The sequence below is a fragment of the Eretmochelys imbricata genome, chromosome 13, assembly GCF_965152235.1.
Source record: "Eretmochelys imbricata isolate rEreImb1 chromosome 13, rEreImb1.hap1, whole genome shotgun sequence".
Classification (NCBI taxonomy): domain Eukaryota; kingdom Metazoa; phylum Chordata; order Testudines; family Cheloniidae; genus Eretmochelys; species Eretmochelys imbricata.
This window is the reverse complement of record NC_135584.1, coordinates 30845144-30869946: the sequence shown is the minus strand read 5'-3', so window position 1 is coordinate 30869946 and position 24803 is coordinate 30845144. Positions and strand designations below refer to the sequence as shown.

At 42.0% G+C, this 24803-nt stretch overlaps 1 protein-coding gene across 5 annotated transcripts in view; it reads left to right on the top strand.

Moving 5' to 3' along the window:
* The window catches only part of PHF20 (PHD finger protein 20), a 184822-nt gene extending 160331 nt beyond the window's left edge, over window positions 1-24491 (top strand). For all 5 annotated transcript variants that reach the window (XM_077831639.1, XM_077831638.1, XM_077831637.1 and 2 more), the window contains 4 exons: window positions 1077-1272; window positions 10995-11394; window positions 17728-17911; window positions 21667-24491. In XM_077831639.1, coding sequence (XP_077687765.1) covers window positions 1077-1272; window positions 10995-11394; window positions 17728-17911; window positions 21667-21809 — 923 coding nt within the window. In that variant the 3' untranslated portion in view covers window positions 21810-24491. The remainder of the gene's footprint in view (window positions 1-1076; window positions 1273-10994; window positions 11395-17727; window positions 17912-21666) is intronic.
* The last annotated feature ends 312 nt before the right edge of the window (window positions 24492-24803 follow it).

Below are 24803 nucleotides of genomic sequence, written 5' to 3'. Positions count from 1 at the left end.
CTCTGCATTCTTATGTACGTCCTGCCCGTAAAATTGTGCATTGATTTTAAGTTTGCCCTGTTAGCTGTCAAAACCCCATAATGGATATTGACCTAGCTATATTTTAAAACTCTTCTGGGAGCCTCTTTCAGATAGGTCTGTGTTGTAACTGTTTTGGGCCTTATATGAGCAGGTGACTTGTTCTTTGCTCTGATGTTCCCCAGGCTGTGGAACAAGCTCTTCTGGGGCAGCTGCAGAAGCCCAACTTCTGCTCTTCCAAAACAAGCACACTTCTATTGAATAGTCTACTTTTCAGAGAGACCCTCTGTTTTAATCAGTTAGCGCCCAGCCAGAATGCATTTCCAGGCCCATCCCACGATTTTTATTGATGCTCCTTGGCTTGGCTTCTTAATTTGTTTTTACTATTGTGTTTATCCCATCTATTTTATAATGTGATAACGCAGATGCATTTCAGCTGTTTCTGTGACACCCCAACCTCCTCAGCAAAGGGTATTCATATATTTGCAGGAGGCTTTGGTCAAAATTGTAAATTTCAATGACTGCATCTTGGTACATGCATTCTACTTATAAAACGTAACCGACTAGGCATCAAAGAAACTACTGGTGATGGGAAGTTCACAGCCCTGTCGTGTATTTGTTTGTCTGTCCACAGACTCTTTAAAATCATTTGCACTGAATTATATAATGTCTTTATGCCTGAAGATTTAGTTACTGGAATGTGCAGTACTGTGTTGATAAGAATACATCAAAAAGATGAAGATGTCCATCAGTTGCAACTGTCTGGCGTGGAAGTCCTCACTGAATACTGCTGCTTTACACTTGGGTAGAATTCCCTGGCTTGGAGCAAGGTGTCATATGTACTTCCCACTTCATATGTTCCTTCTGTCTTTGGGGTAGTGGAGTGTCCCATGTCAAATAGACTTTTACTAGTGCTATTGTTAAGAAGAGTTACTATTAATAAGCTGGTGCAAGATTTATATTAGTCGATATCAAGCTAATGACAACTATTACCAGTAATGTTCACATACCAAAGTTATCTTAATGATTATTTTATTCCACTCATTACTGTTGCTTAGGTCAGAGATCCAGCTTAAAATACTGGTATGAGAAGGAGTGGTTAAGTAATGGTCACATGCATGGCTTAGCATTTCTGGAAGAAAATTATTCCCACCAGAATGCCAAGAAGATTGTAGCCACTCACCAGCTTCTTGGGGATGTGCAGAAAGTGATAGAAGTACTGCATGGACTGCAGCTGAAGATGAGCATTCTACAGTAAGCAGTGTTTTGAAGTCTTAATTGGCATGTACTAGATGTGAAACAGATTTCAAAAAGTAGAAAAATAACTGATGATGCAGATTTATTTTGATTTCATATACTGTTCCATGGGTATATAGGAATGGAGTTTGGTTTGTTGAGTTGTGATTTGCCAAAAAAAAGCTGCTTGCTCCTTGGTGCAGTGAAACTAATTTATAAAATATAAAAAATAAAATATTGGTGTGGGGTGTAGATATACTGAAACAGAAGCCTGGAGAAGGAGAGAGCAAGCAAAGTATAGAAGAAAACTCTTATAGAATATTTAAACAGAATACAGAAAAAAGCAGAATATGGATGACAGGTATACATCTATCTTTTCCATCTCAATGCTACTAAACCATAATTTTGCTACTGGGAACATTTTTTTTAGCCCATCTCTTATTTCTCTATTATATATAGTGGAATGAGAACATTAATATCTCAGCAGCCTTTCAGTGGCTTGCCCACCACTTTATAATCTATTTGAACTTTATTTTGTGGTTACCAACGCAACCAGAAAAATTACAAAACGTTCCATTATACATGCATATATGTATTAGTAGATATGGACAGTCAATAACCAACTTTTTCTGCATTTTTATGAGTTGAGCAACATTTTTCCAGTTTTCTTAATGTTCTGGGGATGAAAAAAATTAATTATCCTAACGTCAAATCCATCAGTTTCAGAATGTGATTTCTTAAATGTTTCTCCATTCACTGATCAGTCGGTCACATAGCAGCAGCCATTTGGAAAGCAAAGCTCTTGGTGTCTTGGGCCTCTTTTAGAACTTCTTCTCCTTTCACCTCAGTCTGTTGTGTCTGCAATGTGATAATTGCAATACCTGTAAGCATTTGAATAGTGGATTGCAAAAAAAAGATACAGGGTCATACATCATGGAAATACTATGTATCCGTTCATCATGGGATTTCTTAATCACCTCTGTGGAATACTTTTCTACTTAGTAGGAAGGAGGTGAAACTTAAATATCTCAGGATCTTTAGGACCTTTCTTCCCAGTGTTGTACAACAAGGGGACATGAGAGTTTTAGATCTTTAGGATTCTTCAGCTATTGAACACAATATCTGTTTTGTGGCATTAAGGTATGGAACAATACACGAGTGTTTTGCTTATGGAATTTTTTTCCTTTTGGCTTCCACCTTATCTTGACCGGGCTGTAAGGTATTGTACTGCATTAACTCGGTTTCTCATAAAATGCGTCATTAAAGAATCTTCAAGAGATTTCTAGATTTGAAGAAAGAGTAACTTGATGTTCTTCTTTGAGTGATGTCTCTGTGGGTGCTCCACTCCAGGTGATGGTGTGCCCCGCACCTCTAGTCAGAGAATTTTGACAGCAGTGCCTTATTGGGCAGCACATGTGCTATCCCCATCTCACGCCTATAGCAGCCGTTCTAGCACAGTGTGACCAGCCACCCCTCGGTTCCTTCTGAACCGCCCTTGGTCCGAGTCGGAGCTTCAGCAGTGCCTCTACAAGACTTACCTTAGATTTAGATTCAGGATTAGCTGCATAGTGTAGTAGATTGGTTAGTTAGAACTCGTTCCTATCCCTTTTCTTTTGTGCTGCTTGGGGGAGAGAGAGACGTGCTTCCACTGCTACAACCTTAGGACCCGCATGAGGAAAGTGAGGGACCTTAAACTCAAACTTATCTTTATGATGAAATCTCTCCTCCTGGAATCGCAAAGTCCTCCCAGTCACCTACTTCGGCTTCTGACAGACCTCCCTCACTGACTCTGCACAGGAGGGACCTGTCTCCTTAAAAAAAAAAAAAAAAAAAAAAGGCCCTAGAATTTCTATTTTCACACCCTCAGCCAAACTCATTGGTGGTAGAGGCAGTCAACAAGTGGGGCAGGCAACACCATTCAAGGTCCAGCCCATATGATAGAGGGGAAAAGACTGGATCTTTTTTGGTCATAAGGCCTATTCGTCAGCGAGATTACAGTTCAGCATAGTAAAGTGTGAGGCCTTGATGGTGAAATACAACCATACACATTACTCCAAACTGTAAGAATGTATTGATTTTATCCTGGAAGAATAAAAGGTGCAATTTAGGTCAGTCATCTCAGAAGATCACCTCCTGGCTTGAACAGCTGTACAGGCTTCCTTAGAATCAGCAGACACATGGCAAGATCCATTGCAACCGCCTAGTCATGCTACAGGACTCTTGGCTCCATCTCTCTGGATTCCCAAGGGGGGAGATGCAATCTACTGTAGAGGATCTTCCCTTTGAAGGTCCATAAATATTTGCCACTGAGACTGAGTCCCTCCATACATTGAAAGACTCTAGAGCAACTCTTTGGTCTTTAGGCATCTACACACCTGCACAAAAACGATAACAAGGCAGATATTACTTATCGCAATGCTCAAGGCCAGTGCCCTACACACAGACGATAACCCAGCGGCAGAGGCAAAGACCCACAAGGCATAAGCCACTTCCATCTCAGTCTACCACCTCCCAACAACCTGAATTGAAACATCAAATTTGAGGGTTTGGTCAAGGGCCCGAGAGACCTCCCCCAATTCCAGTTGCTGAAACCACTTTCTACCAAACATCCATTTACAGACATTTATTACCATTCTGCCCAGCAGTTATTTACAATTATTACTTTGGACAAATGGGTACTGGAAATTATCACCACCGGTTGTTCCATCCAGTTCACCTCCACCCTCCCTCCCTGACCCCCTTCAGGGACCCCTCTCACGAATACCTTCTACGACGGGAAGTAGGTCAGCTCCTGCAGTTGGGTGTGGTAGCGCTGGTACTGGGTAACCAAGGGAAGGGATTTTGTTCCCGTTATTTTTTAAACCCAGAAAAAGACATGGGGTTGGAGGCCCATTCGCGACCTGAGAAACATAAATTTGTCAAAATAAAACTGTTCAGAATGGTTACTTTAGCAACAATAATTCCAGCACTGGAACAAGGGGACTGGTCTTCAGCCCTCGACCTGCAAGATGCATACTTTCATGTCGCCATACAGCCATCGCACAGGCAGTTTCTCCAATTTGTTTTGGGACAAGATCACTGTTAGTACAGAGTTCTGCCCTTTGGCCTCTCCATGGCTCCCTGAGTTTTTTCCAAAGTTCTAGCAGTGGCGGTAGTCCACCTACGCAAGCAGAGACTCATGATATACCCAAATGTAGATGATTGTCTAATCAAGGCCCCAACTCGGGAAGAAACTGTTGAAGCCACACAAGACAGTATCACTCTTTACAAAATTCGGTCTCCAAATAAACATTCAAAAGTCAATGTTGACACCTGTGCAAGAACTAGAATTCATTGAGGCTCACAGATTCCCCCTACAATGATAGTCACAACATAAATTCCCTCTAACCCGCATGGCCGCCCAGCAGCCTATTAAGTGCCGCGCAGGCGCTCAGGGCTGCGGCGGGGAGAGATGCCTCTCCCCCAGCCCCGGACCTGCCGCGGCCAGGGGAGAGGCACCTCTCCCCACTAGCCCAGGTACTGCTGTGGGGGGAGTCCTCTCTCCCTGCTGTAGCCCCAGGGCAGCCTGCATCCCAAACCCCTCATCCCTAGCTTCACCCCAGAGCCGGCACCCCTGGCTGGAGTCCACACACACCCCGCACCCTAATCCTCTGCCCCAGCCTTGAGCCCTCTCCCACACTCTGAACCCCTCGGCCCCAGCCCCCGTCACATGAATTTTGTCTCGCATCACGTCCATATTGATGCACATAACAAAATTCATTCCACACGTGCCTGGGAAAAATTAGAGGGAACACTGATCACAATGGACACTTCCCTACTGGGCTGGGCTTCCCATTTAAGCAACTTAACAGTACAGAGCAGGTGGTCTCCTCCAGAACCAACACTGCACATAAACATTCTGGAACTGCGAGCAGTTTGCAACACATGCACATTTTCTTCCTATGATCAAAAACAAAATCATACAAATCCTGATGGATGTCGCTTGAATGTTCTATATAAAAAAACCAGGGAGGAGCAAGGTCACACTCCTTCTACACTGAGGCCTTAAGACTGGGGAACTGGTGCATCCAAAGTCAGAACAGCAAATGTCTAACATTTTGCTTCAGAGCAGGCGTAGGGCCAGGATCCAGGGGTAATGCCTTCCCCCTCAGATGGGACGCGCCTCTTCTTTACGCTTTCTCTCCTACCCCGGTGTTGTCCAGGATCATACAAAAAATCAAGACTGATCAATCCAGAGTCATCTTGATAGCCCCCACATGGTCCAGGCAAGCTTGGTTTACCATACCTGCAGCAGATGTTGGCATGTCCACCGCACGTTCTCCCACTTCTTCCATGTTTCCTGTCACAAGATGCAGGCCAGATCTTGCACCCAAACCTGGAGATACTCCACCTGAGAGCATGGCTCCTCCACAGTACCAAGGCAACGAGATGACCTGTTCAGAAGAGGTGATGGATATCTTGCTAAACAGCAGACGGTTGATTACACGTTCAGCCTACCTCCACAAATGGAAGAATGTTCACACATTGCTAGAACAAACACATCAGAGCCACCACTTCCACTCCATCACTAGTCCTCTACTATATGCTTCAACTAAAATAATTAGGTCTTTCATTGAGCTCACTCAGAGTACACCTTGCAGCTATCACAACCTTCCACCATAAAATGGTTAGGTTCTCAGTCTTCGCCCATCCAGTTACAAAACCATTCCTACAAGGTGTCCGGAACCTCTATCCTGAACTCGGAGTCCCAATGCCTCCATGGGATCTTAATTTAGTACTTCATTCTCTTACCGGACATCTGTTAGAGCCCTTGGCTACATGTACACTATCATACCTTTCAATGAAAGTAGCCTTTCTTGTTGCCATCACATCTGTAAGACCCGTAGGAGAACTTGGGGCCCTCTTGGTATACCCCCCTCCACATACACCATCTATTTCAAGAACAAAGTAACTCTAAGACCACATCCTAAATGTCTATGTAAAGTACCCTTCTCATTCGACCTCAGCCAACCCATCCAAGATTCCTGCATTCTTTCCTGAATCTCATAAGAACAGGCAAGATGTGGCACGCCATACTCTGGTTCAGGGGTCCTCAAACTTTATTGCACCATGACCCCCTTCTGACAACAATAATTACTACACGACCCCAGAAAGGGGGACAGAGGACTGAGGCCACTCAAACCCTGCCACCCTAGGTGGGGGTCCAAAGTCTGGGCAGTAGGGCTCAGGCGTTGGCCCTGGGCACCAGCAAGTCTAACGCCAGCCCTGGCGACCCCATTAAAATGGGTTAGTGACCCACTTTGGGGTCCCAACCCACAGTTTGAGAACCGCTGCTCTAGATGTCAGAAGGGCACTAGCCTTTTATCTCAAATGGACTAAATCATTCAGGAAGGCACCAAAACTATTTCTCTCAACTACAGAGAGATCTAAAGGAGGGGATCTATCTAAGCAAAGACTCTCCAAATGAATTTCAGAATGCTTCCACCATCTCTGCTTCCACCAACACTAAGTACAACCCCCACCAGGGGCTAGAACACATTCCAGCAGGTAGCTCTCTACATCAGTAGCCTTGCTTAATAATGTACCTGTTACAGACCTATGTAAAGCAGCCACTTGGGCATCAGCCCATACATTAATTCAGCACTACACAATAAGGAGAGATTCAACATCTGATACTTTACTAGGACTCATGGTCCTATCATCAATCATAGACCCAACTTCGAAGCCCCTCCTATCCACCGACAGGCACTGCTCTACAGTCACCTGAAGTGGAGCACCCACAGGTACATCACTTGAAGAAGAAGAAGAAGAGACAATTACTCACCTTATGTAGTAACTGAGATTCTTTGAAATGTGTCCCACTGTGGATGCTCCAGTACCCACCCTCCTCCCCAATACTTCAGAGTTCTCGCAAGATCTTCTGTGGTAGAGAAGGAACCGAGGGGGGGTGGTCGCACAGCGTTAGTTAACTGCCACTATAGGCGCAAGAGGGAGACAGTGCATGTGTGGCCTAACCAGGCACTGCTGTCAAAATTCTCCGACTTGAAGTTCAGGGGCACACAATCACCTGAGCATCTTGAAGAATCTCAGTAACTGCACAAGGTGAGTAAGTGTCTCATACTGATGTACAGTTGAGAAAAACCTCTTTATATCCTTTTGGAAAATATTTGGAGAGTGTTCTTCAGCACTCCTGAAGGAAAAAGGTGAAAAGATCAGTATTGGCATTGACAGAATCAGTGTAGTGAGAGCCAGCTTTCACAGGCTGTTAGTAAACAGTGCCTGGGGTCAGTGTTAGTTTGTTCCTTGGCCAGCGCGTGGGATCAGTGTTCCTTGGGTGCTTCACTTTCAGATGTTCCTCCTGTCTGCAATAGGCCAATCTATCCTAGACTGACTTGTGTTGCTTCTCTTGTGAAGCTAACCAACACATTGGTGACCATGACAAACCCTTAGTGTAATACTGATAGAAATACAAGCCATAACAGTAATTGCACTAATGGGACTGTATTGCTACATGCAATATCAAACCAAAAAGGCTAAATTACAACACCAGGTTAAGAAGGTGTAGTTGTGTTTCTAGAACTGGATTGGAAAAGACTTATCTGTGTAAGCCTCCTAAATTGGTGAATAAACCTGTACTTGAAGGCACTTCTAGAGAGGTGGACACTGTCACATGTTGAAATCCTTATTTTTATTGGGGAATTCTAGCCCTTTACTGACCAGATTTGCCCTTTTAAGAAGATGTGTTTTATTAAAGCAGCACTTGTCAGTTTTGGAGTAACTGCCATTCCATGGTCTGTTCAAGGAGTATCTCTTTAGGTCTCAGGCCTCCAACTGTCAATTCTCACTGAGCCAGGAGCTGCCTCCCTCTCCCTCAGAGCAGTGTTTTAGGCTTTTAGCTCCCCCGCAATTCACTGTGATTATCCCAGCAGGTCTGACTTATGGCTTACTTAGCACCTGCAGTTTCACCTTCTTCAGGGACAATGATAGTGGTTCATCAGTGACCACGCAGTCCTCACCAGGTAAACTACTTTTATTTAAGACAAAAGCACTACAGAAAACATCATAAAACAATAACATTTAAATACGTGCTTAAACTTATAGAGGTCCCCCATCTTGTCTGTGGAAACCCTGGCAGGTTCCAGTCGTTCAGACTCTTTAGCAGGTAACCACCACTTGCTGTCGGTTGGCTCAAAATCAGGCCCCTGAATCAATTTAAATGCAGCCATTATATCCCAAAAGACTTTGTTCCCAGGACTCCTGAAACAGCTAAAACCAGTCACTGTCCCTTTGCCAAGGGGGCAGTACTTCAAAGTCTGGGTGTCTCCATAATCAGCATTGGGATTCTGCATAAATCACTGCTTAGTGATCTCAGATCCCCCAAGCAATCCACACAGTGAGCCAGGAGCACACAAATACATATAACATGTATTGGTACAAAGGTCTCTGGGCCCATATTGTCTGGACCACCTCAGACCATCTCTCTGAAGTTCTCATGCTTTCAAGGTTTGGCTTAACGTCCAGATAGCATTGAATGCATCCGATGAAGTGAGCTGTAGCTCACGAAAGCTTATGCTCAAATTGCTTAGTCTCTAAGGTGCCACAAGTCCTCCTTTTCTTTTTGCGAATACAGACTAACACGGCTGCTACTCTGAAACCATTTATAAAGTTGAAACATTAGTCTCCGAAGATGCTGCATATGTTAGCAATATCTGTCACAGGTACCAACAATAGTCTCCTACAACATGTAGAAAGGAAACTTTAGCCACTCTAGCATGGATTTGATTGGAGTGTTTCAGTTGTGCAATTGTGATATGTTGCCTATAAGATGAATATAGCAGACAGCTCAGTTGCAAACATCTTTAGCCCAGTATTATCCATTTATCATGTCTTCAGAGAGCTGTTTGAATGTTTTTTTGTCTCTGGCTCTTTATTCTGTGAAGACAAGTCTTGATAGACTGTTCAGTGGCATGGGGATTTCAATTTCAATTACTTTGGATTTCAAATTAGATGAATACTTCTCCAGGATCTGCTCCAATATTCTTTCAGGAGTTAGCCCAGGCTGTCATTTCTTCTCATTTGGGCCTGGTTCTAGTCTGTGTGGGAATAATTTGTGCAGACATTCCGAAGATACTAAATACTTTGCTTTCCTTTTTGTTGCTGTTGACCCCTAATGGATAAGTGAAGGACCTCAATGAAAATTACAGAAACCTAGTATTCATATTTATCTAAAATTCTTGGTTCTTCCTTACACTATTTATAAATATACCCAGTCCCCCTGCTGCTGAAATAAATTCTTGCAGGGTTATTCTGTACTGTTCAACCTGATAGAAGTTGAAGTAAACTAAAAACTTTCTAGAAAGGGAAAGGTATGGGGTTCTGGTGTACACAAAGATAGGCTTGGCTAGGTGTGAGGCTGCTCAAACAGTTTACTTAAGTAATGGAATAATTTTCAAAGGAAGGGTCATTGAGGAACCAGTACAGACATGTATTATTAGATTTATGGATTTAGTTTGAAGGACAATTCTGTACAGGTTGCTAGGAATGAATTAAAATGACCCAGAAGGACCTTTCCAGTGCTGTGATCTGAAAGTTCATTTCACTTAAGAAGCTTGCATTTGAAGTGCCTTGCTTCCTGTTCCTTTATTACAGCTTGTTTATTAACAGTAAATTAGTTTCATATAAATGACATGTATATAAGAACAAAAAGCAAATATCAACTATTTTTCCAGTTTTTATTAAGTAATGGATTATTGCTTTCCGTGGTAAAATCAGAACATTTTTTTAGAATAATAGAGAAGAGAATACTTAATTGTCAAACAAATCACAATGCACAAGTAATTCCTGGCATACTCATCAGAGAAATATATTTCCTGCTGGGAAAATTTCTTGATCTCAGAGTTTGTTTGAATTCATTTTCACAAGTTTTTCTTCAGCTATTAATACATGAGAGAATTATTGTTAAAGCCAAATACTGGGCGTGTTTGCCGTCTTTATATGTGTGAGAGGCTGGGGGTGGGAGTGTTGGGATTTTTTTGTTTTGATTTATGGGCTTGTAATCTGTTATTGGCCATACTTTCTAGAGGTTCATTCCTACTACTCTAATGAAATTTGTATTTATGTTTGTAGGCATAGAGGACTGTTTCAGATCTGTATACACATAAACTAATCACCTGTTTTAGAGCAAACAGTTTCTCAGTTCTAATGTTTTTAAATATTTTTCTTACAATCAAAATAAAAACATGAAAACAAATTTCTGCTTTCGTAAAGAAAATTCATAGATGATTCAGGGGATGTACCAATAACTGAAAATATTTTCTCTGAATTTAGTTAACACATTTTTATAATTGAAATTTAACAAAAGTATTTGCATCGCAAAAAATGGTGATATGAACATGCCAAATTTGAAGTAGTTCCAAATTGCACTATGCCTGCTATACCTAAACATTGTGGGATAGAGGATAACTAATGCCATGGTATTAAGCAGAAAGCATTATTAAAAAGAGTGACTCTAATGAAAAAAGATTCTTTTGAAAGATACTGAACAGAGATCACTGGAAAGTGAAATCTCACCCCAGAATATTTAGGGAAGCTTACTTGTGAGGAAGTTCATCAGTTCTGATGTGTTTAAATAGAATGTTCTCATTTCACTTCTTTGTAAAATAAGGTAATAAAGAAACTCTGTCATTTTAAAAAGTTTTTAAATTTAAAAAGTGATTTTTACTTGTTTTATCTGTAAACAGAAATAAAGAACATCCAGACTTAAAACTTTGGTGTCATCCTTGGAAGCATTTTACAGTGGATGAAAAAATTCATACGAAACACATCATTCATATTGAAGAAAACTGCTGCAAAGAAGAGACCGTAAGTTACAGAACTTTCAATGGGACAGCTGAGAAACCTTCAACCATTCCTTCTATGGAGGAATCCTATATTACCAGTGAACACTGTTACCAGAAACCTCGGGCCTACTACCCTGCTATAGAGCAGAGACTAGTTGTGGAAACCAGAGGTTCAGCCATGGACGATGGAGTGAACAGAATAAGGGAGAATGGAGATGATGCCCTGTCAGAGAGATTTGGATGGAATCTGGACAGAGAATTATACAAGTTGGAGAATGAGTCCAAGCATAATTACTCTAAGGTATGTTATATTGGTATAGCCCTGTTTCTCTAGGGCATTTGTTTTTACCAGGCTAATCCAATATGCTTTCTAAAAATCCTTGACTGCTTTGAGTATTATCTGTGTTGATCCCCACTGCTGATGCATGTTTACTTCATGCTCCAGGGTCTAGAATTTTCTGGTCAGCAGTGTCCATTGGGGTTGCACGTGCTCTCCCCCCAATCTGAGGGCATGTTGCAAAGTGTTGTTCCACCCACCCTTCTTACCACATGTGGCTTCAGGGGAATAATCACTTCTCTCGATCTGCTGGCGACGCTCCTACTAATGCAGCTCAATATGCCATTAGCCTTCTTGGCAACAAGGGCATGCTATTGACTCATATCCAGCTTCTCGTCCACTGTAATCCACCAATCCTTTTCTGCAGAACTGCCACTTAGCCAGTCAGTCTCCAGCCTGTAGCAGTGCATGGGATTCTTCCATCCTACGTGCCGGACTCTGCACTTTTGCTTGTTGAACCTCATCAGATTTCTTTTGGCCCAATCCTACAATTTGTCCAGGTCACTCTCGACCCTATCCCTACCCTCCAGCATATCTACCTCTCCCCCCAGTTTAATGTCATCCGCGAACTTGCTGAGGGTACAATCCATCCCATCATCCAGATCATTAATGAAGATGTTGAAGAAAACCCGGCCCCAGGACCGCTCTCTGGGGCACTCCGCTTGATACCGGCTGCCAACTGGACATTGAGCCATTGATTACTACCCTTTGAGCCCGATGATCTAGCCAGCTTTCTATCCACCTTATAGTCCATTCATCCAATCCATACTACTTTAACTTGCTGGCAAGAATACGGTGGGAGACCATATCATTCTCCAGTTGAACATTTGGCTGTGCTACCTTAATCTGTTTATGCAAGAACTCTTCTGCCTCTCTGATGCCACTCAGGGTCAGTAGTTGCCTTTGAAGATCATAAAACTTTTCCTTTTATACAGCCATCAACTTGTACTTCCTGCATAAGAAGTCTGTCTGTCCCAATAACTAGTCCTTTGCTGGTGGTCAGTATTGGTAATGTACCGGGGAAAAAATATTCCTTCTCTCTCTGCTGCAAACTCTGTCAGAAACTCTGTTAGCCTGCTCAGGTGGTTTTTGTTTTTTTTCAAATTCCATTATTTTTGTTGGTCAGTACTACGCCCTTGCTATTAGGGAGGGATTAACCACTCAGACTTCAAACACCTGGCCTGATCAAAGGTCACATAGCCCCAGTCACATGGTCATTAGAGACACAAGGAAACCAACCGCTCACTGGGCCTTTTCAGAGGCCCAAAAGTTCAACTATATGACCCTCACAGAGACCATCAAACCAAATATGCAACTCACCAAGTCATCGGGACCTACAGATACATCCCAGAAACTTTCCTGTTAGCATTGCCTGTTCACCTGCTCATGTGTTCGCTTTAAGTGCGTTATGCCTAGCCTTTCTGGATGGCATCATGAAAGCATCTGAGGCAAAAAGTGTGTTAGCTACCACAAAGGAAACCTATAAAACTGCCACCTAGTCATCCAGCAACATGTTTGTAAAATGCTAGTCTTGAACTTCATTCTGTGGAGAAGCATCATTTAGCAGGAAGGTGCTCCCAAGATGTGTCCCCAAAATAAGTAAATATTTCTGATTTGAGGGAAAGGAGCGTATTCTTCTCCTATTTAGCACTCTCTTCCTTCTAATACCTCCTTCATTGAGTAGTGTCCCTATGGGTGCTCCACTTCAGGTGCAAACGTGCCTCTTGAGCTCTTGATCGGAGATTTTCCAGTAGCAATGACCGTTCAGCCCCCACATGCATCTAGTACTTCCTTATGCCACGTGCCAAGGCTATATAGGGATGTGCGGGCAAACTACCATCAGTTCCTTCTCAACTGCCTTGGCCTGAGGCAGAGCCTTAGCATGTCGGGCCTCAGGTGTCTTGTGTTTACAGTTTCCTGTAGTAGTTTGTTTAGGATTAGTTAGTTGTTAGTGATAGCTATATAGTTAGAGATAAGTGGTGATTGGATTGTCTTGTTCCTCTCTCCCCCCTCGGGAGTCTTTTATTCTCCTGGCAGGGCGTGCCTGGATCACCCGGTTATAAACACTGCCTCTCCTGCAGAGAGGCTATATTTGTTAGCAACAGCCACTCTTGTGTCTTGGTTGCTTGAGGGAGTCCCATGTCTCCCAGAAGTGCAGCTTCTACCTGACCCTCAAATCCAGGGCAAGGAATAACAGAGAGATTAAACTGAGACTGTTGACTGCTCCTCAACCTTAGGGCTTTTGGAGGCTTCAGGGCAGGTTTCCAAAAAGAGGAGTGTGGACTTTCATCTTAAGGAGCCAGCTCTTAAAGGGCCCCGATTCCCGTTGTGAGATCTACGATCTCGGAAGCCTTGACCCTCAGCGTCTGTGCAGGCTTTCCTTTCTGTCTGCCAGCTCCATTAGTAACTATGACAACAGCTGCATCATTGTTGGGATGGAGAGCTCACCTCAATGCCCTCACAACTCAAGGCAGATGGACAAATCAGGAAACCTGTCTCCACACCAATCTGCTGGAACTCAAGGTGGTCAGAAATGCCTGCTTTCATTTCCTGCCACTCATTGGGGCAAATCAGAGTCATGATGGACAACCTATGCCCTTCATGTTCTGTATCAACAAGCCGTGAGGGACAAGATCCCCCTCTCTGTGCGCCAAAGCTATGAAACTATGCAACTGGTGTATAATCCATCAGCTCCAAGTTTCAGTTATCTCCCATATATTCAGAACTATAGCTGATATTCTCAGCAGACTGTTATCCCGGCACTACAAATGAGAGCTAGACTCTCATATACTCCACACTTTATTCCAAAGGTGGAGACTACCAGAAGTGGATCTCTTCACCACCTTCAGGAACAAGAAGTGTTCTCCATTCTGCTCAAGAAGAGGTCTGGGCCGCCAGTCTTTGGGAGATGCCTTTCTTCTATCTTGGCAGCGGAATCTGCTTTTTACATTTTCTAAAACACCACTGCTTTTAAGGGTGATGAACAAGATCAGACAGAACAAAGACAGAGTTATCCTTATAATATTGATCTGGCTGAGACAAGCTTGGTACCCTGACCTGCTTCACCTATGCATCCAACTGTTCATATTTCTGACCATTCCTCATTTCCTATCCCAGGCTGTGGGTCATGTGCTTCATCCTAGCCTAGGGTTCTCCGCCTCCGGGTGTGGTTCCTTGATGGTTTGTGGGGTTAGAATCTTCCTGCTCTGCAGAAGTGCAACAGGTGTTACTGAACATCAGGAGTCAACCCATATTACTTACCTGCAGAAGTGCAAAAGATTCTTCCTTTGCTGTTGTCACCACATTTTTGTGTCTGAATCTGTGCCGCTCTGTCACCTTGGATAACTGTTAGATCTAAAGAAATCGGGGTTATCAGTTCAGTTAAGGTCCATTTGTCTGTAATATCAGCCTTTCATCCTCCAGTAGCAGGATTCTCCATATTTGCTGACCCTGTGTTGTCTAGGTTAGTAGTTCACAAACTTTTTCAGTCATATCTCCCCACCCCTACCACATTTATCATTCACAGAATTTGTTGTGCCTCACCCTCCATTACTTGTAATCGCAAACTGTTTCAGTTTTTTTCCAAGGGCTCTACCCTGAGATCCTGCTATCGTAATAGCTGGAGCGGGATAAAAATTCAACAGATAATGCAGGAGTATGTATTGTGGGGTGGGATGGGAGCGGGATTTAAAAAATAGTTTTCCTGCAGCACAAGCAACGTGAATGCTCTGGCCAGCACCTGCTGCTCTCCAGCCGCCCAGCTCTAAAGGCAGCACCAACAACCGTGCAGAAGTAAGGGCGGCAGTGCCCTCTCTTCTGCACTGCTGTTGGCGGTGGTGCTGACTTCAGAGCTGGCAGCTGGAGAGCAGCAGCTGCTGGCTGGGGTATTCGTGTTTGCTGTGTGGGAGAACTATTTTTTTATCCCATTTCCGTCCTGCCCCGCAGTACCCACTCTATTTTTATCCTGCTCCCGCTATTATGGTAGCAGATCCTGTGGGACCCACAGGATCCCAGTTTCTTTGTGCCCCCCAGAGAACCTCTGGTGTGCGTCCCAATTTGTGCACCACTGGTCTAGGTTTATAATGGGTTTAGGGAATCTCTACCCCTCTCCAACTGGGACTTTAACATGGTAATTTAATTACTTCATGAGAGTCTGATTTGATACAATGGCAACCAGTTCTCTGCTCTCCTTATCTGTGAAGATTTCCTTTTTAGTGGCTATCTCATCAGCATGTAGGATTGGAGAGATTGAAGCTTTGATAGCGGATCTCCCCCTCCCTCCAGTATTCTGAAAGGACAAAGTCTCTGTGCCCAAACCTTAAATTCTTACTTAAGATACTATCAGTGTTTCATCTTAACCAGTCCATTCGTCCGCCAGTTTTTTCCAAAACCTCGCAAGTTTCTGCAGGAGACATACTATCATACCTCGGTTATTCGAAGAGCATTGGCTTTCTACTTATATAGAATCAAACACTTACAATAGTTACCTAGGCTGTTCATCTCCATCACAGATCGATCCCATGGGTCCTCAATCTCTGTTCAGAGGCTATCAATGTGGATCTCTGGGTGTATTATCACTTATGAGGCAACTAGCATTCATCCCTCCTCCAAAGGGTGATAGCACACTCTACCAGAATATAAGCAACAGCCCCAGCAGTATCCAAGAATGTGCAAGTATCTGAAATATGCACGACCGCTACATGGGCTTCACTACGTACGTTTTCTAATCATTATGCCTTGATCCACGCCTTCAGATCCAATGTGGCGGTTTGTAAATGCAATATACTTCCTTCAGTTCTGGACTCAGTCCCAAACCTCACACCTCCCCATGGGGATACTGCTTGGGAGTCACCTGAAGTGGAGCACTCTAAGGGACGCTACTCAGAGAAGAAGAGGTTACTCACCTTGTGCAGTCATTGCAGTTCTTCGACGTGTCCCCCTATGGATGTTCAACTACCCGCCCTCCTTCCCTCCTGCTTCAGATTAGTCTATATGGAATATTTGGATGGATAAGAAACTGAGGACCATTGACCGCGCATCTCTGGATAGCCTCGGTGTGTGGCACAAGGAGGTAGAGGATGAATCAGTTGAATGGACACTGCTAATGGAAAATCTCCAATCAAGGGCTCAAGAGATTCATGTGCATCTGAAGCAGAGCACCCAGAGGGGGACACATCTCAAAGAACTGCAGTTACAGCACAAAGTGAGTAACCACTTTTTACTGCTTGCCATAGTCCAGACATCTCGGACTGGGGAAGTGGTCAGGATCCAGAATGGAAAGCTTCTTACCAGATGATTTCCTTGCTGGGACTGAGCTGCTTTATGTCAGATAAGTCCTTTCGGTATCTTAACAATTGGCTTTCTCCGAGGACCATATGCATATTAAACACAAGCTAATTAGGTGTTTCTATTCAATTACATTTAATCTGCTAATAAAGATTTAGTGTTTCCATACAGTTTTTGAAAATGGTAGTCTGGGGGCGAGAGGAAAAGGAAGGGGTGTTGCTAACCCTGGAACTTTGTGAATTAGTCTAAACTTCCTCCATTACTAGCCAGAACGGTAGTGCAGCCCAAATATTTTTGACTGGGGAAGAGGGCAGTCCCAGACAGGAAATCAAGAAACAAATCTTCTGTTTAAACAATCTCTGTTTCTTCAGCGTCAGACTCACATTCTTTTGCTTTTGAGTATTTTGTTTTTCGTTTTAAATGTTGGTATTTTTGTGCCTCATCCAAGAGTGTGAAGCTGAGGCAGCATCTTCGTTGCTGGTAAAGAGTTTTTTTAAATTCTTATTAGTAGACAACTGGAGTATAGAGACTTTTTAATATTCATGTTTCATATTAGTGAACTATCTCTGCATTTTGATGGGCTAGCAACAGCTGTCAGACAATAAGGATTCTCAGACTAGTTATTGAGAAATAATTCTGCAAATCATAAGCACAGCAAAAAAAAAAAAAATATGAATGTAGGGAACTGGATAACTGGGGGGAAACTCTACCATTAGTTTCAGGAACTCTAAAGATCCGCAAAAAGAAAAGGAGGACTTGTGGCACCTTAGAGACTAACAAATTTATTTGAGCATAAGCTTTCGTGAGCTACAGCTCACTTCATCGGATGCTTATGCTCAAATAAATGTTAGTTTCTAAGGTGCCACAAGTCCTCCTTTTCTTTTTGCGGATACAGACTAACATGGCTGCTACTCTGAACCTGTCATTTTCTAAAGATCCATGCAGCCTGATTGGCTGGCTGACATATTTCCATTTCACTATGATAAATACTAATTTATGTACCTTTGTCAGGTAAGAGAATGTGTGTCTAAGAAAATCCCTTCAGAGGAAGCTATTGAAATGAAACTGCTGGAAAAAGAAAAGGAAGGAGTTGTGAACTCACAGCTGCAGTGGCAACTTAACCTTCTAGCCCATGTTGAATCTCTACAAGATGAAGTCACACACAGGATGGATTTCATTGAGAAGGAACTGGATGGTAAATTAAATGTATTTTCTTTCACAGATTAAACAGAATGTATATTTTTGTACCATTCAGATTATGTTGTTTCTATCCAAAATGCATTGTCTTGAGATCCGTGTCCTATTTCTGCAGATCTACAAAGATATCAGCATCATTATTATCACACTAGCCAGCTGTAATAATTGAAAGTTGTGTTTTTAGGAGTAAATTTGGTTTTGATATAGTCACTATATAATATATGTATATAGTTATAGTTAGTCTTTTGATATAGTTCAATAGTCTTTTTAATCTCTCCTTAAACAGAAACTGTTCCTTACCCCTAATCATTTTTGTTGCCTTTCTCTGGACCTTTTCCAATTCTAATATATCTTTTTTGAGATAGGGTGACCAGATCTGCACTCAGTATTGAAGGTTTGGATTTACATAGTGGCATTATGATGATTTCTGTCTCCTTATCTATCCTTTTCCTAATGGTTGCTAACATTGTTTGCTTTTTTGATTGCCACTGCACATCGAGTGGATGTTATCAGAGAACTTTCCACACTGATTCCAAGATCTTTTTCCTGAGTGGTCCCCTTCCTTTCCTTTCCTTTCCTTTCCTTTCCTTTCCTTTCCCTCCCTTTCTATTTCTTTACTTTGTATTTTCATCTTTTTTATTCTCACTTTAGTTTTGGGGAAAATATTCGTTACAATAGAAATGTTTAATAGGGCGAGGAGCTGGTTGTGGATCCATTAAGGCTTGCACATGTGTATAAAATTGTATAATCCTATACAGACATACGTCTTTTAAACATTTAATCAGTCTGAGTTTTAATGCAAAATGGCTTTTATACATAAAAATATTGTGATTTTGAAGTCTGATACCTTGGGTTCTACAAGGATTAAAAGCAAGTGCACCATGTCCCACCAGAAAGCTGGGAATCTTCCCTATCAAGTTACATAAAGCCCTCATTTCTAGCTCAGTACAGGGGTAAGGTGTCACTTTTACCACTAGTCCTGGATTGCCTCCCCACACCCAGCCAACTGTGGTTTAGAATCATAGAAGATTAGGGGTGGAAGAGACCTCAGGAGGTCATCTAGTCCAAACCCCTGCTCAAAGCAGGACCAACCCCAACTAAATCATCCCAGCTATGACTTTGTCAAGCCAGCCCTTAAAAATCTCTAAGGATGGAGATTCCACCACCTTCCTAGGTAACCCATTCCAGTGTTTCACCCACTGCAGCTTGAGACCATTGCTCCTTGTTCTGTCATCTGCCACCACTGAGAACAGCCTTTTTGTTGCCCTCTGTTGGACTCTCTCCAATTTGTCCACATCCTTTCTGTAGCTGGGGGCCCAAAACTGGACGCAGTACTCCAGATGTGGTCTCACCAGTGAAGGAAGAAGTGGTTCGGGACTACTTAGAAAAACTGGACGTGCACAAGTCCATGGAGCCGGATGCGTTGCATCTGAGAGTGCTAAAGGAATTGGCGGATGTGATTGCAGAGCCGTTGGCCATTATCTTTGAAAACTCATGGCGATCGGGGGAGGTCCCAGATGACTGGAAAAAGGCTAATGTAGTGCCCATCTTTAAAAAAGGGAAGGAGGAGGATCCTGGGAACTACAGGCCAGTCAGCCTCACCTCAGTCCCTGGAAAAATTATGGAGCATGTCCTCAAGGAATCAATTCTGAAGTGCTTAAACGAGAAAAAAGTGATCAGGAACAGTCAGCCTGGATTCACTAAGAGCAAGTCATGCCTGACTAATCTAATTGCCTTCTATGATGAGATAACTGGTTCTGTGGATGAAGGGAAAGCAGTGGACGTGTTATTCCTCAACTTTAGCAAAGCTTTTGACACTGTCTCCCACAGTATTCTTGTCAGCAAGTTAAAGTAGTATGGGCTGGATGGATGCACTACAAAGTGGGTAGAAAGTTGGCTAGATTGTTGGGCTCAACGGGTAGTGATCAATGGTTCCATGTCTAGTTGGCAGCCGGTATCTAGCGGAGTGCCTCAAGGGTCGGTCCTGGGGCCGGTTTTGTTCAATATCTTCATTAATGATCTGGAGGATGGTGTGGATTGCACCCTCACAAGTTTGCAGATGACACTAAACTGGGAGGAGTGGTAGATACGCTGGAGGGTAGGGATAGGATACAGAGGGACCTAGACAAATTGGAGGAGTAGGCCAAAAGAAATCTGATGAGGTTCAACAAGGACAAGTGCAGAGTCCTGCACTTAGAACGGAAGAATCCAATGAACCGCTACAGACTAGGGACCGAATGGCTAGGCAGCAGTTCTGCAGAGAAGGACCTAGGGGTGACGGTGGACGAGAAGCTGGATATGAGTCAACAGGGTGCCCTTGTTGCCAAGAAGGCCAGTGGCATTTTGGGGTGTATAAGTAGGGGCATTGCCAGCAGATCGAGGGACGTGATCGTTCCCCTCTATTCAACACTGGTGAGGCCTCATCTGGAGTACTGTGTCCGGTTTTGGGCCCCACACTACAAGAAGGATGTGGAGAAATTGGAGAAAGTCCAGCGAAGGGCAACAAAAATGATTAGGGGTCTGGAACACATGACTTATGAGGAGAGGCTGAGGGAACTGGGATTGTTTAGTCTACGGAAGAGAAGAATGAGGGGGGATTTGATACGTGCTTTTAACTACCTGAAAGGTGGATCCAAAGTGGGTGGATCTAGACTATTCTCAGTGATAGCAGATGACAGGACAAGGGGTAATGGTCTCAAGTTGCAGTGGGGGAGGTTTAGGTTGGATATTAAGAAAAACTTTTTCACTAGGAGGGTGGTGAAACACTGGAATGCGTTACCTAGGGAGGTGGTGCAATCCCCTTCCTTTAGAAATTTTTAAGGTCAGGCTTGACAAAGCCCTGGCTGGGATGATTTAGTTGGGATTGATCCTGCTCTGGGCAGGGGGTTGGACTAGATGGCCTCCAGAGGTCCCTTCCAACTCTGTTATTCTATGAAATACAGGGGAGTAATCACTTCCTGCGATCTGCTGGCAATGCTCCTACTAATTCAGCCCAATATGCTGTTAGCCTTCTTGGCAACAAAGGCACACTGTTGACTCATATCCAGCTTCTCGTCCTCTAATCCCCAGGTCCTTTTCTGTTGAACTTCCGCTTAGCCAGTCAGTCCCCAGCCTGTAGCAGTGCATGGGATTCTTCCATCCTAAATGCAGGACTCTGCACTTGTCCTTGTTGAACCTCATCAGATTTCTTTTGGCCCAATCCTACAATTTGTCTAGATCACTCTGGACCCTATCCCTACCCTCCAGCATATCTACCTCTCCCCCCCAGCTTAGTGTCGTCTGTGAACTTGCTGAGCGTACAATTCAGATCATTAATGAAGATGTTGAAGAAAACCAGCCCCAGGACCGCTTCCTGAGGCAGTCCACTTGATACCAGCTGCCAACTGGACATTGAGCCATTGATTACTCTCCATTGAGCCCAATGATCTAGCCAACTTTCTGTCCACTTTATAGTCCATTTATCCAATCCATACTTCTTTAACTTGCCTTGCAGAGATGTTTTTTGCCTTGCAGATATGAACACATTGATGTAAGCACATGGTAGCTCTGTAAATTACCAAATGCTATTTGGGAAGTTTTTGTTTTCTCTGATTTCTAAAATATTGTATATGTTAAAAGTACTGTAGTTTGTCTTTCAAAATATAGTTATTTCAAGAACTCTTCTTAGTTTTATTGCTTTGGAAATATATATGTATATATTTGCCAGCTAATAAGAATAGTGAATAGTATTAACTTTTTCTGTTTCTTTTGCAGTTTTAGAGAGTTGGTTGGATTACACAGGAGAGCTGGAACCACCAGAACCACTAGCTAGACTTCCACAACTCAAACATTGTATAAAACAGCTTATTACGGACCTAGGCAAGGTGCAACAAATTGCTCTTTGCTGCTCAACATGAGACTAGAGAGCTCTTGAAATTGCTGTTGAATATGAACGCGGAGTGTTTGACACAAACAGCTCTATATATTTAAATGAAATTAGCATGCTGATTGCATGTGATGCAGACTGACTTCAGGGATTGTGGAGAAGTATGACTGTTCTGAAAGCAGTAACAAGGTTATCCTTATCTTTTGATCTTTTGGGATTTACTAGGCAATTTTAACAATATGGAAGGGGATTTTACTCTTGTATTCAAGGGTAGGAGCAGGCTGACAAAATATACTCTTAGATTTTCATTCCTTACAACAAGGTGTTGAATGAAATAAACTTTTTGCATAATTAAAACTGACTTAAAATTGTGCCACTGAAGATAAGAGTTCTAAGAGCCAAAAATGTTTAGTTGACGAAGGTTGTAAATTATGTTCTACAGAGTTTATTTAAGTGACTTGTATACCAGGTCGGGTCATGCTTTATTCCTACTGGTTTATGCACAGCACAGTATTTAATCAATAGGCAATGTTATAACAATTTTCAAGCATAGCAAATATGAATGTCCATCTTTAATTGTAAACTCTTACATGGAGGTTTTCAAGTAATACTGGCCTAAAACCCCACTTCTGTTGATTTAAATAGAGGTAGCAGGTGGTCACAGTTGCGTTGCACTTAGTTTCATAGTAAATGATTGTTTTCCATATTTATCATGTCACTATCACATGACTCTACGGTACTGGGGAAATCCATTTACATTGTGCTTCTTGTGCATTCTTGAACTTTTAAATTTGGCCGTATTGTGCCTCCTTGAACTAGTGCTACTGGTTCACCTTTGTGACAGTACACAGTGCTATGTCTAAAAGATGGGAGATGTACCAGAAGTTCCAAACTTAAGGTGTGTAGTTTTCTGCCCATTTGTTAATTTCCATTCCTGTTATATTTTGAAATGTAGACTTTTTTCAATACTCTAAACATGCACATTGTAAAGACTTATTATGAATGTGTGGTTTTGGGAATCAGTTTATTTTATGTTTGTTTAAATGAAGCCTCAAAAGCTATGCATGAGGTACTGTCCTCACAGTGAGGTCTTATGTTAAATAGTATATGTTCTCAATCTCTTTTTATACTTAGTTTTAATTTTCTAGTTTGTATTATTTTGTGAGATCAAGATGAAAATGCTGCTTAAGTTGAAGATACATTATATAGTACCTTTTGAAATGTTAGTGTATTGTATTTGGTATGTTACAAGCCTTTTATGTGCGGCTCATATCTCCATAAATAATGGTTGTGATTTTTTTTAATTCCCAAATATTGATGAGTGTAACTTCACCGTGGAAAAGGGTAAATTGTTTTTGCATTGAGAGGGTGTCCTGAAAAAGCAGGATTTTTCTGTTATCTTGATCTTTCTTATAGTTCTATTCGTGATGGTACCACCAAAGGGTTAAAATTAAAGCACAGTTGTAATCAAAAGACCCAGAAGTGTACAAATTGTTAATTATGGATATATGAATCTGTAAAGTTTATATGCTGCAAAGAATAATGATTTACTATGTAAACTTGAAATATCCACTATCATTATAGGAATAACAATATCTACAATGAATATTTTGATCAGTTTAGTTCCTTCAGAAAATGGAATAACTAGGCTACTCAAGGTAGTAGTTAAGGCTTTTATGCCAAGACTCATTTCAGGGAATAATTTATGTCTCATCATTTTATGGCACTAGTTGGTATATAATGAATTTGACATATGTACAGCAGGAGAATAAACTTATTTTGCTGTAACACAGTTGGAATAAAGCTTACATGATCTTAAATGTCACTTTGCTTTCTAAAGGTAAAAACAAATGGTTAAATGATGTCATTCCTCTTAATGACATCTGAATTATGAGTAACGCTGTGCAGTTCTATATCAGACAGCAGTAACCAAATGATAAGGCGGCTATCCAAACAAGGGTTTTAAACAACAGCTGTGAAGTTTTTATCAGATTACTGTTTTACCAGTAAATTATTCCCTGTTTGAAATCTGTATAATGAGCATTCAGACTGGAAAATAATTAAATACAAGTACATTCACAAATCAACTTCGTTACAGTTTAAAGCAATGGAGTAGTTAATCCCCAGGTTTGAGTTTTCTCTCCAGAAATGGAAATTTTCACTTTGCAAGTAACTGGTTTTGGAGTGTTCATATTAAGTTTGCTTTGCCAGTTTATTTTTGCTCATGGCAAAGAAAATTCCACTTGGTAAATAGCAATACTGAAGGTTTTGTTTTCCGTTAGCAGAATGATTATTCAATAGGGAACCCCTTGCTGATGAAACAGATCTGGATGACTGAAAATATTTATTTGAAATAGGTTAGTGCTTTTCACGTTCAGGAAAGGTTCTGTATTGTACTCTGCCTGAATTGTTTTGTCCCTATTTTTATAAGTTTCCACATTTGTAGCTCTCCTTATAGTTGACCAACACTATTTTGGTCTGGCAAATCACTTTTTGTTGTTTCTTTAAATCACTGGTAAGTGAATGCAACATGGAGCCTTGATAAAATGAGCAAACATTGCACTGTGGATACATAAGTATATATGTCTTTGTTTATGCACTATTAGAACTGAGGGCGTTGTATATAGAATTTTGCTTTGGAGCAATATTTGCAAAACTTGAAAACTTCTGTATCTTGGTGTTTGGAATAAATAAATAGGTTTTTGTTGGTTAAGTCTTAGTAAAGTCTATTTCTGTTTCAGTGTAACGATTATTCAAACTAGTTATACATTAAAAAGGTCATTTTCGGACTTTAGAGAGATGACGTAGGTGAATTAATATTTTGGACCAATTATTGGACCAATAATATTATTGGACCAATTTCTGTTAGTGAGAGAGACAAGCTCTGAAGCTTACATAGAGCTCTTCTAAGTTAGATACTGTAGTTTAGCAGGAGTAATACTGACCCAACACTCACTAGATTGATCAGTTCCTCAAAAATGTCATGTATAAGAATTCCCAATAAATAAACTGACCTTTTCTCTGC